The following is a 12168-nucleotide window of genomic DNA, read 5'->3' as shown; positions in this document are numbered from 1 at the left end:
TTTTACGAGCAGTAAACGGCAGCATTGTCCACATGCTGACAACAGCACTGTCCCGAACGTATAAAAGATAAAAGCCTGAACGTGGGTCTCGGCGCAGTATATTTACCTTCGGGTAGGGGAAGATCACATTGGAGGGGTAGAGGCCGCCTAAGAAGTGAGGTATTTCCATCACGGGTGTAGCAGAGTTGTTGATGCAGAGGTACGCGAGCCTGGCGCCGTCCAGGGACCACCAGTGGGCAGCATATGTCAAAAGCACCTCCTCTGGTTTTCAATGCAGAAGTTGTTTTTTTTTAATTGTAAGCCTGCTTTTACTGCTCACCGTTGCCGACCGGAGCGGATCCTACCTTCGTAAATCCAGTCGGACAGTCCGTTCGCCACGTTCTGCTCCTGGTTGGTGGACGTGAGGCGCAGGGCTTTGCCTGTCACGCTGGGCTTGTAGTAGATGTCTCCGTCAAACACGTACGCCTGGCACATCGAGACAGACGTTACCGATCCATTGTCGACGACAGCGAGGTCGCGGGCTTCACAGCTGGCTGCCCGATTTAAGCGGCGAACGCCATCCAAGTGCGAATGAATCATTGGCCAGCGCGCACGCTGCTGAGAGCCAATACATCTCCACTTGCCAGTTAATATGGTGCAGATGAGCACCGACATGGCAGCAGAAGCCAATTACATTACAGCAGTGGCAGATGAATAATATTATTGGTATAAAACAATCCTGTTAAAGTGACACAGCCACTGCAGATGGAGTTTATTGCTGAACTGACTTTGCTGGGATGGAGTTTTTACAATGAAAATTGTGCCAAATAGAGAATGCTTTGGTACGTAGGTAAATAAAAGTCCTAACCATGTTAGCTGATGACGATGACAACATGATATTCTGCTAAATAAGTGACCGGTTTGCTCACCAGCTGGTTCCCCTGAGGTCCCCAGGAGGCGTACTGCAGCTCGGTCTTCGTCCTTTCAGGAGGGCGAAGCTCCAGCAGATCCCTGGAACACACACACACACACACAAAGCGTCAGACACAACCCCCCCCCAACCCGATCGGAGACCAGTGTCCCGCCTGGAGCCCTCCGGAGTCTGTCCATAGCCCCGCTGTTGGAAAAGCAACTGTGGTGACGAGACGAAAAGAGCAAGATGCAGAGAGGGAAGACGGAGAACGGGTTGGCTCATGCAGGAGTGCAACGTTTCTGGTTTTCCGCAGTTACATCCCTCTCAGGCAGACAGAATCCCACCAAGTCACACTCGGACACTGATCGATGCTGCGGCGGGTCATCCAGACATCCTTCCCCAAATCATTTCCTGGACGCTAAATAACCCAAAGTCACCACAGATGCATATTTTTTTTTTTTTCTATTCCACTGATAATGCTTAAAATGAATCTCAGGCAGTGACACTGAAAGTGCAGTACTGCACAAACCTCACAGTGTGTTGGTGTATGGAACCCGGAGGAGAACACTGATGGGACAAATGCATGTCGGAGAAAAAAAAACCCACGAAGAGCCGATGCAATGAGACGCACTTTTAGGGGGGGGGGGATTGTTTTCAGTCCGCAGTTCTGCTTGCATTGGCAACGCTCATGCCCAGCGCATCTCATGCAGTAGCATTCACAGTTGCACCTACCCATTAGCCACAGTGTAGATAGCATAGGAGGCTGTGAAGGACTGAGAAAACACCTGAAAGAGGTAGAGGATATCATGCACAGAGGGGTGTCATACAGAGATGAAAACACACAGAAAGTTTAGATCACACGCATGCACCTACAGAGGGCCGCAGAAGTATTAACGCCCTTGTCATCCACTTTGTTGCTGTAATGGAGCCACACAAAATACTTCCAGGTTAATGAAGCTGAATGCTGGGGAAAAAAACATTTATTCACCACCTTTTGCAGCAGTTACAGTGTCTTTTCAGTTCCATCTCCATGATCTTGGTCCATTTAACCACCGGTATTTCAGTCCACTCTTTACGGTGAAACTGCTGCAGCTCCTTCATGTTTGCAGCCAACAATCTTTAAATCAAACCAGAGATTCTCAGTTGGATTGAGGTCCTGGCTTTGACTTATTCGTCCTTAAACCACTGGAGTGCTGCTTCGGTGTTTAGGGTCATCGAAGACCCCCAAGTTCCTCTCAAGAAGTTCTCCGTATTTTGCTGCATCCATCTTTCCTCTAACTGTGACCAAGTTCCCCATTCCCTGCTGGTGGAGAACGTCTCCGCAGCATGATGCTGCCACCAACCTGCCTCACAGTGAGGATGGTGAGAGGTGGAAGGTTTGCCTCAGACATGGGGATGTCCTTCATGGCCTAAAAGTCCATTTTTAGTCTAATCTGACCACAGCACACTCTTCTATGGGTTTGGGGCGGGGTCCTAAATAGGCCTTTAGGCAAAGTCCAAACGATCTGCTTTTGTTTTTCTTTCTTGAAACATTGGTTTCTTCCTGCCACTCTTCCATGGAGCCTGGCTCTGTGCAGCCGGGCTCCATGGTCGTATGGACAGATACCTCCATCAGTGCAGAGGAGCTGCTCAGCTCCATCAGGTTATCTTTGACCTCCTGGATGTTCCTCTGATTAACTCCATCGTTGCTCGGTCCATGAGTTTTGGTGGACGACCCTCTCAGATTGGCTGTGGAGGTTTAAGCTTTCCATTTTCTAAAAAAAAAAAATGGATTTAACGGACCTCCATGGGTTATTTTTTATAACCCAACCCTGATTTGTACTTCTCTTCTTGGTCTTCGTGTTGTCTCTTGCTTGATGGTAGTGTACATATAAGGACATCATTTGACTCCAAGATTGCCCACAAGTGGATCTTATTTTACTAGTAATGTGGCCTCTGGAGGTAAAAGGTGGGGCTTCAAAGCAAAGGGTGGGGGGGGATACATATGCCTGCACCACTCTTTAGGTTTTATTCCATTTAACCTCATTAATATGAAGCATTTTGTGTAGGCTTATTACTTCTAATCAAATTAAATCCCCATTTAAATTCCAGGTTGTAGTGCAACAAAACAGAAAGAATACCAAGGGAGTGAATAGCTTTCCAACCCACTGCACACACACACACACACACACACACATAAAAGTTGTGACGGTTAACTACACATTTAAGTAGTGAGCAAGGAGAATTTAGTGTTTGCTTTTCTCTCCATGTGTCTTTGTGAATCTGCTGCGAAGAACTTTAAACGGTCCGCTGCCTAAAAACACAGGAAAATTAGAAAGGCAAATGTTCACTGATCCCGCTCCTATTAAATCGGTTCCTCCCGACTAAGAGGAATAACAGCGGCAGAGTGTCTCGTCGTGTAATTATCTGCATTTGAGTGGACAACATTTTAATATTGCCTCGGCTGCCACACGGGGAGACAATCCCATCCGAGCCCCTTCGCGCTTAACTTGCCATTAAAACCGCTTGAAGCGGTTTCATTCATATTTCATCATTACTGCGATCACGAGTGGATAAAAAGAAACCTCGACGTGTCGAAAACGAGAGAAAAAAAAAAAAGAAGAAGAAGAGACGCGGCGCGTGAAGTAAAGGTGACACGCATTCCTATTAACTGTACTCCGGGTAATATCCGTTTCACTGAGCTCCAGTGTGGCTGGCAGCTCTGAATGATTGAATTAACATGCTGAAGAAGAAGTCTAAGAGAGCAGAATCAATGGCTGTGTGCATCCGTATGTGAGCGCACGTGTGTGTGTGTTAATTGCAACTGATCAAAGCCAATGAACTCAAGGTAACGTATTGATTTCTCCCACTTTCGGCGGGTTTTTTTCCCGAGCAAAGGGTCGGAGGCAGCGAATTTGCCCAGTGGCCTCTGAAAAAGCCCCAGCCGCTTGGAAAAACCAGGCCCTGCAGAAATTAAATGTCACATCCTCCATGCAGCACACTTAGCAGTGAAATTGGATTTTTCTTCGGTGTTGTTTGTCTGTTGTTGGAAAATGCACGGCCGAAAATTCTGAGGCCGCCTAAATGAAACGGAGAGTAGATTGCGGAGGGGTGGGGAGGGGGGGGCAAAGGTGGAGAACAAAGAGGAAGAACTTTAAAAAAAAATAAAAGAAAAAATTTAAAAGAAATTCTTTGAAGGAATGCGTATCACCCAACGCCTTTTATGCCAGACTTTTAGACTGAGCTCATCCTTCGATGAGAAATGATTAAGTTAAAGCCACTTTTGGTTAAACCTTAGAAATAACACTACGTGCAATCTCGTCATATATCCCGTGATCCGTTCGTGCTCAGAGTTTGTGTTGTGAATGACTCTCAGCTACTGCCACACCAAATTTTAGCTCAATATCTATCTAACTCACTGAGGTATAGATACTTTTGTGTTGGCTAAAGTCAGTCAGCTGTGGCAGCCATCTTGAATTGGACCGGCTCCAAATGTTAATCAGTTGCAGAGGTACATCCCATAATTACTTTCTGAGAGTTTCCTAGAAGTCCGTCCAGAGGTTTAAGAGATATTTCGCTAACAGACGGGGCTGACTCCAGCCGTTAATGCCAAGGTTTTAAGCAAAGATGTCGTGAAGCTACTTCTTTTTTTTTTTTTTTTTTTTTTTTGGGGGGGGGAACGATGCTTTGCTGTCACCACTCCAAAACGTTGGCTCAGTATTTGTAATGTAGGCCGAGTTGTAGCAATTTTTGTGCTTTCTAAAGTCAGTCAGCTGTGGCAGCCATCTCGAATGGGATTGACTCCAAAGGTTATTCAGTTGTAGAGGTGTATCTGAGGATTATTTCCTGTAGGTTTGGTTAAAATCCGTCCAGAAGTGAATGAGGTATTTTGCTTACAGACAGTGTTGACGCCAAATAGCTGATGGCAAAACTGTAAACAAAGATGCTGCATCTTTCGGAGTATGTGTTGGAAATCAGTCTCAGCTACTGCCGCACCACATGTTAGGTCCGTATTTGTAAAACTGACTAAAAGTTGGACTGATGTGGTGGCGATCTTGTATCGAGTTGACTCCGGAGGTTAATCAGGATGTCCGATGATAACTTTGTCTGCCTTTGTGTTCCTGACACACTTTGGTAACAGGTGTGTGTGTGTGACAGGTGTGTGTGTGTGTGACACTGTTGCCCATGTCACGGGCTTGAGGCGGGCAAAAATATCGTCGCCCACTTTTGCTTTTCGGGCAGTGGGCAATAATCAAAAAAAGGAAAGAAAAAAAGTGCGAGACCCGGACTCAGGCAGGAGGCGGGGAGTTAAAGGGGGCATCCTTCTTGGAGATGAAACGGCGCAGCGCCGCCGTCAGCGCCGCGTTCAATCAGCTGCGAGTGATTTGTTCGAGGAACCCAGCGATTCTGCTCGTAATTTAACATCCCAGCGCCTTTTGGCGGCCCTATTGTTGTTGCATGTGTGAGTCTGTGTGATAAACAGAAAGGAAGACTGAGAGCATCTGTCTTGGAGCGGCAGAGTGAATTCTAATGCGACTGCCAGAAACAGATCATAAATCCTCCAGTTCTCTCTGCCTGCCACATCCTCCCGCTTTTTTTTTCTTTCCTTATTTTATTTCATTTTTTTTTTACTACCCACATCCAATGTGCTGCCAAAACAGAGGAGAAGGGGGCACCGGAGAAAGATTAAACACTTAGAAGATAGTGCAGGATAATGTGACAAAGGATATGTGTGAAGATTACAATGGGCTTTCAGCGAGCTGAGGTATCTGAAGCTATTGTTCGCCTCACAATGTGAGGATAATAGCATCCCTGCTGCCTCACACTGCTCTGCTTTTACACGAGCACCCATCAGTGTTTGCTGCAGACTGCATACAAAAAAAAAAGCTCCCCCTTTGGCGTTTTTATTTGTCCCCAAACTACAGTATGTTGGCAGGCTCGGGTGCAGCTCCTTCTGTGCGTCAGCCCTGAAACGCACTAATATTCGCCTCAGAAACGTCCAAGTTGTTGTTTTATTCGCATCCCTTTAAAAAAAAAAACCAACCCACCTAATTCGAACAGGCTTTAGGCGAGACGTTCTCCTGTAGGACGTCTGCTCTCTTTTGTGTCAAGAACCCCCCCTTCTCCAAATATTTTCTGCTTTTCCATCTTATCAAAATCCATTTATTCCCACCCAGCAGGCACCACCCCTCCAAAGCCTACCGAGCTCATACAGAACCCAGTGAAGCCTTTTAACTCTACCCACAGCCCGCTCATCCATTTCTCCTCCGTTCTGACACTCTCCCATGATCATTCCGATTGATTTCAACCGGGCAGCGTATCTAAGGGCAAGCGGCGCAGATCCCATTCATCACCCACCACCGCCACCCCGAGTGGCTTTCTGTTTTCCTCTCTGGCGTTTTCCACCACTCTCCGAGCGAGCGTGCCGCTCCTCTTCCGACACTCGGCCGCAAACTGCTTCAGTCAGCACAAATCCCCCCCCCAGAGATAGATAGAAGAAAGTGAGGGAAATGAAGGAGGGGGGGAAGACGGCTACAAAGGGAGAGGCGGAGAGGGATGAGGAGTAGTCTCCACGCGCGCACACAAAAACGAAACCTGAAATCTGAATAAACATGGGCTTTCAGGTGGTATCCTCACCGTCTCCAGTTTCTTTCTGGTCTGATACTCTGAGCTTAAAGAGGAGCCGAGACCATCCCCGCTGATATCAAAGGAACTATGCTAATGGCTTGCTATAAATTAACCAACGGGGACCCGAACTGGGCAAAGATCTGAGCTCGCTCTCTTCAGAGATGCGTGGGGGGAAAAACAGATGGGAACGTATGCAAAGCGTTCAATAATTCAGCCGGTGTGAACGCACCGTGTTTGTGATGAATGCTGTAACGCGGCAACAGGCTCGTTGGTTCCCCACACGCAGAGAAAATATGATACGCAGTGATTAGAGGAGAAGCAGGTCTCCAAAGGAAACCCAGAGAGAGAGAGAGACAGGAGCCGAACAAACGAGAGCAGCAAAATCCGCTTGCAGATTTTTAATAAAAATGTGGGGAGGAAATGAGCTGGGAACCTTCATTTTCTCCTAATTTGGTTTTCTTCCATGGAAGATTACTTGCACATTATCCAGCTCGCCTTGGTGGAAAAGAATCACAACAATGCAGGGGTTTTTTGTTTGGCACAGTGAGATCATACAGGTGGAGGGTGGGGAAAAAAATGTGGCGTTAAAGTAAAAAAAGCGGAAGATTGTTTTTTTTTTCTCTTTTTTTTTGTTTTGTTTGGTCTTATCTGAAGCCACCTGCGATTGTGATTCTCTGCGAGTTCTCATTAAAATTCCCGGCTGAACTCGCAGGGTGGATTTCATTACTGCAGCTCCAAGTTTGCCTCTTCATCTCCCTGATCTCCCCTTCTCCCCGCCGCGGCTCTCTGCCGCACGCTTCGCAGCGGATCTCTCCGTCTGAGCTTCCCTCCGCCATCTGCAATAAGCCCCTTTAAATATTCAGCTCCTCGTGTGTTATCCCCCGTCGTTTCGGCGGGCGGGCGTTCCGGAGCTTTGGACTGCTGCAGTACCGGCAGCAGACCTCGCGCGCGCACACACATAAACACACACACTCCCTCCCTCCCTCTCTCTGTTGTTTCAGTGATAGAAATTGCATGTCACTTTGGTTTAACAGCCACAAGTGGCCTGTCAGACATGTGGAGGAGCTTTGTTAGTGCTGATATTAGACGAGGATGAATGGCTGTGTGGACACATCCTGAAGGTGGGAACGCTTGATGACGGGAGTCCGGAGTGTACCTGCTGCTAATCTGAAACTTACCGGACGGACGTTATACGCCAGGAGGACAAACCTCTTGTCTGCCGACACCTGGAATTTAGTGGAGGTCAGGTCCTGCGGGAAAAAAGGCGGCGTTAGCAGAAACACCGTTTCACTTTGCTACCACTTCTGCACTGGGGAAGTGGGAAAAAATGCAAAGGGGGATGTGGAAAATGTTCTTGAAGTGGCTAAAAATGATGTCTGCTTGATGCAGAGAGGTTCCTCAGAGCAAAACGTGAAAATACAACATTCATTTTTTGCGCATTGATGTAAAAACAGCAGCTGGCTGAGGTGGAGTTCATCTTGAATGATCTTACAGAATAAGCTAAAGATTACTTTTCAGATTACTTATTAAACTAGTTATTAAAGCCTCGATAAAATGCTCCTACAGTAGCAGACAGAGGTTCACATCCACTCATAACGCCACAGTCATTTAGGGCCTTTCATGGTTTATTTGAACCAGATTTTTCCAGAATGGAACGATCCTTCCACATACAACTTTGACGGTTTTTAGAAACAGGACAGGTCCACGGGATCAAATATATATTTACATCCAACAAAATGTTTGTATAAGTGGTGCTGAAGGGGGGGGGGTTACAAGTTCTGTCATGACCATTTGATTTTTTTAAGTTGCGGTCACCAAAATGTGACACAAACAGCACACGATTCGAGACCTCAGCAGCCGCCCCCTTTATTATGATTTATTAACATTTAGAAGTAAAAAAAGCCAGATTTGGATCGACAGTTATTTTCTATCATCAGTTTTTCGACCTGGACCACTGCCTCGGATGTTTTCCGCTCCCGTGCAGGAGTCCAAATACACAGTAGAACTCTTGAGACAGTTTTTAGACAAATACTTAGGACTATTTTAGGAGAAAACTTGTGGCACAAGTTTGTTGCTCAATTGAAGAAATCAGGAACGCTTTGCAAACGTTTGGCTCAGGTGCACAGATAGGATTTTTGAACTGGTGGGGACCAATCTGTCAGCAAATAATTTCAGCACAATAAGTGTTTTTTTATTTGGGATTGTTAAATTTGTGCACCACTGAAACATGACGTTAGCCTTCGCACAAACACTGGGCACACTTTAATGTAAATTAGTCAAATTAACGGAACATTAATCATCGGTTTTACTGGCGATGTTAATTCTGTACTTGTAGGGTGGGAATGGATTGGAGTCACCATAAATCCAGGGGGCGGGGGGTCAGGTCCCTGTCGTCCCCAGCGCCATCTGCGCCCACTTTGGAGCATCCCTCACAAACACCATTCACCAAGTCAGGTACAACTTTTAGGTGCTACGAGAAACAAACTGCGGACCTCATTAAAGCTCAGAAGTCTTGTGCATGGTTCGCGCCATCAGATTGTGACAACTGCAACATCGTCTTATCGGGTTACCGCTTATTGTCTCTTTGAAACCTTAAAGCCACACTGATTGCATGTGCAGCTCTTGATCTAAGCTGAATAGTTTTAAGCTTAGTTTTTTTATTTTAAATATGAAATCCAGAGACTCTTTTGTCTCATCGTCTAATTGAATTCCAATTCGGGATTGAAAACAGCAGAAAAAAGGTCAACAATCCGTATCTCAACACGGACGAGACTGTTCAACAATCCTGCTCTGAGTGCGTCTGCGATGACCCACATAAGTCTGTCAGCGTCGCACAGAGGCGGTGTTCAAAACGAGGCTCTCGCTCAAGAAAAGAAAAAACTCTGAAGGCGCATGTCGGGGGATCACAAGAGAGCCAGATTGGGGAGGTAAAAAAATGAGCCGATACTGTCATTATGCCGCCATTTTTCCTCCCCTGTAGAAACGGTGGAATGTGAAGCCCTGCTCAGCGTCTGTCTCTTAATCTTTGTGTGCATTGCGTCTCCATCGATCTGTTTATTTATTCTGTGTGTGTGTGTGTGTGTGTGTGTGTGTGTGTGTGTGTGTGTTGGTGCTGGAATCTGTCCTACCAGCGAGCTGTTGTCCAGCAGAGTCGTGGTCATGTTGGTGCTGAGGCTGAACGTCAGGACATGTCCATCTCTGGTGCGCAGGGCCACCTCGCCGTCTAACGTGGGGTTAAAAACAGGAAAAAGAAGACGTGGATTTAAGGCTTTCATTCTAGTCAGACAAGAATAAAAGCCTTAAATCCACGGAGGCAGAGACGCCGGCTCGCATGCCACTTGTTACATCTCAATCCTTTCAAACGAAGTTACAACGAGCTCTTTGTCAGTCGGGAGATTAGCGACTCGGGACACGATTCCTCACCGTCGAGCCACGCCACACAAGGGTCGTGGGTTTTGAAGTCCTTGCTCTCCAGATCCTCCATGGTCACGTAGGAGTGGAGCAACAAGTGCGACTCGTCTTTAAAGGCAAGGAGACAAGAGAGATTTTGTTTACAGCCAATCTTCAGCACTGCGGAGAAGATGTTCACTCGGTGTTAATTGGTGGAGCCAGTCTCACATCTGCACGTCCAAGTGAAACAAATTCACAGAATAAAAGCAGACAAAAGGATGTGGCGATGAGACGATTATAAAAAGCAGAAAAAAATCCAGCATTTTGTTCACTGCAGCGCGCTAATCAACACCTTTTATCTTGTTTGTCTGAAACTAAAGTAAAAAACCCAAAAAGTCACTGTTTTATGGGGTTTTATGATCTCTCCAGACTATTTTTTTTTTGGCTGAGAAGGATAACTTCTTGGGATTCTCCCCTCGTTGCCTGGCAACAGCTAAGAGACAAGAAACAGTAAAAGAGATTTTTAACTCCATAAAAAGGTGGACGGCTTCGTGTTTTCATCTGGAGCGTCCGTGCAGATGAAACGGCCAGAACGGGAAGTGTTGTTTAAGAGAAGCTTTTACCCGGGCCAGAAGAAGTTTCTCCTTAGTTTTTTAATTTTTTAATTTTTGACGAGCTCCTCGCCGCGCTAATTTGAAGCCTGCTGATTGTAGCGTCATATTAACAATGAAGACAATGAAGAGCGGCATCGATCTCTTCATCTAGCTCGTCTGAAGCAAATAAGCGTTTCAGCCGCTTTGACAAATTCTTCAATTAGTTCCCAACATCTCAACTCAACTATTCCACCCTGCTCTGATTTCGCTGGCTTCCTTCCCTCCGGCCTTCTTTTTTGTTTTTCCCCCCTCTCTCTCTCTCGTTTTCAGCGTCCTTACCGGGCGAGAGGAGGAAGACCGAGAGGATAACCAGAGACATAACCGCCAGGATCACCACCATGGCGATCCCGATGCCCTTCCAGTTCCGCGGGGGACCGTCTGTGCTCCACAGGTCCTGACGATGGAGAGAAAACAAACACAGTGATGAATGGGAGCAGAGCTTAAAAAGGGGGGACATTAGTGCCGCTTCATCGCCACAGTCAGACGGATCGGAGCAGCGAGCCACAGGGGACTCCGACTTTATCTGCAGCATTACTTAGACATCACCAAATTACACAAATTTTTAATTGGAGAAGTGCACGAAGCTGTTGCTTTTGGGAAAGCTGTTTCTAATTGAGGCGGCAATTATAGCTAGTGCCCACAAGTTTCTGTCCCCCCCCCCCGATTCGTTCCACCTGCTGCTGAGTGCAGCCTGTGAGCCACGACCTGAAACACGGAACGGGGTGGGATAAAGGATGAAAAGTTTCGGATGGAAGTGCTCCCAAACAGTTAGCGACTTCCCATCTCCACTCAGGAACAGATGCGGAAATACAGGAGAGAAACAAAATAACAAACTGCAATAATTTGCAAATCAGTTCAGGTTTTGAAAAATCAGTATGTGTTTAGAAATTACATGAATTTAATTTTTAAAAAGTGGGGTTTTATCAGCCAAATACAAAAACAGTAGAAAAACGTGGCAGGGTCTCGATTCTTCATTTAAAACATGGCTTGCATGTCAAAATTTTAAACAAAGATCTTGTGCGATTTGTTAGCGGTCTGGAACGTACCATGGGGCTGACTCTCAACTACCACCATGCCAAATGTTTCATTTAATGTCAAGTTTTAAGTCAGTGTTTGCTAAGCTCGATTAGCTGTGGCAGCCATCTTTAGTCGGGCTGAGTCCAAAAGCGAATCAGCTGTAAAAGTACATCCAATGATAGCTCACTGAGAGTTTCATTAAAATCTGTTCACTGGTTCATGAGACGTTTTCACTAACAGACAGAGAAACACACTCACACACACACACAAGCACAGGCAACTACATGATCCAAAATGCTGCTGCCAGAGTTCTGATTAGAGTTAGAAGGAGAGATCATGGATCTCCAGTTTTAGCTTCTCTCTATTGGCTCAGATTCAGAGTATAATTTAAAATCTTCCTTCTAACATCCAAAGCTCTCAACAACCACGCTCCATCTTATATTAAAGATCTCATTGTTCCATATTTTCCTAACAGAGCACTTTGCTCTCAGACTGCAGGTTTACTTGTGGTTCCTGGAGTTTCTAAAAGTAGAACATGAGGCAGAGCTTTCAGTTCTCCTCTCTGGTGGAACCAACTTCCTGTTTCTGTCCATGAGGCTGAGACCCTGT

The 12168-nt window shown here is 46.2% G+C and overlaps 1 protein-coding gene across 2 annotated transcripts in view; it reads right to left on the bottom strand.

Moving 5' to 3' along the window:
- The window catches only part of LOC108237637 (inactive dipeptidyl peptidase 10), a 33726-nt gene that overhangs the window by 15756 nt on the left and 5802 nt on the right, over positions 1 to 12168 (bottom strand). For both annotated transcript variants that reach the window (XR_005233524.1, XM_017419207.3), the window contains exons 2-9: positions 10822 to 10936; positions 9923 to 10018; positions 9628 to 9722; positions 7678 to 7749; positions 1625 to 1677; positions 909 to 990; positions 345 to 465; positions 107 to 261 (exon numbers count right to left, since the gene is read on the bottom strand). Coding sequence is in view for 1 of the 2 variants with exons in the window: in XM_017419207.3 (XP_017274696.1) it covers positions 107 to 261; positions 345 to 465; positions 909 to 990; positions 1625 to 1677; positions 7678 to 7749; positions 9628 to 9722; positions 9923 to 10018; positions 10822 to 10936 (789 nt within the window). In the remaining variant the exon portion in view is untranslated. The remainder of the gene's footprint in view (positions 1 to 106; positions 262 to 344; positions 466 to 908; positions 991 to 1624; positions 1678 to 7677; positions 7750 to 9627; positions 9723 to 9922; positions 10019 to 10821; positions 10937 to 12168) is intronic.

This window comes from Kryptolebias marmoratus, linkage group LG8 (assembly GCF_001649575.2).
Source record: "Kryptolebias marmoratus isolate JLee-2015 linkage group LG8, ASM164957v2, whole genome shotgun sequence".
NCBI lineage: Eukaryota > Metazoa > Chordata > Actinopteri > Cyprinodontiformes > Rivulidae > Kryptolebias > Kryptolebias marmoratus.
This window is presented reverse-complemented; position numbering and strand designations above follow the sequence as displayed.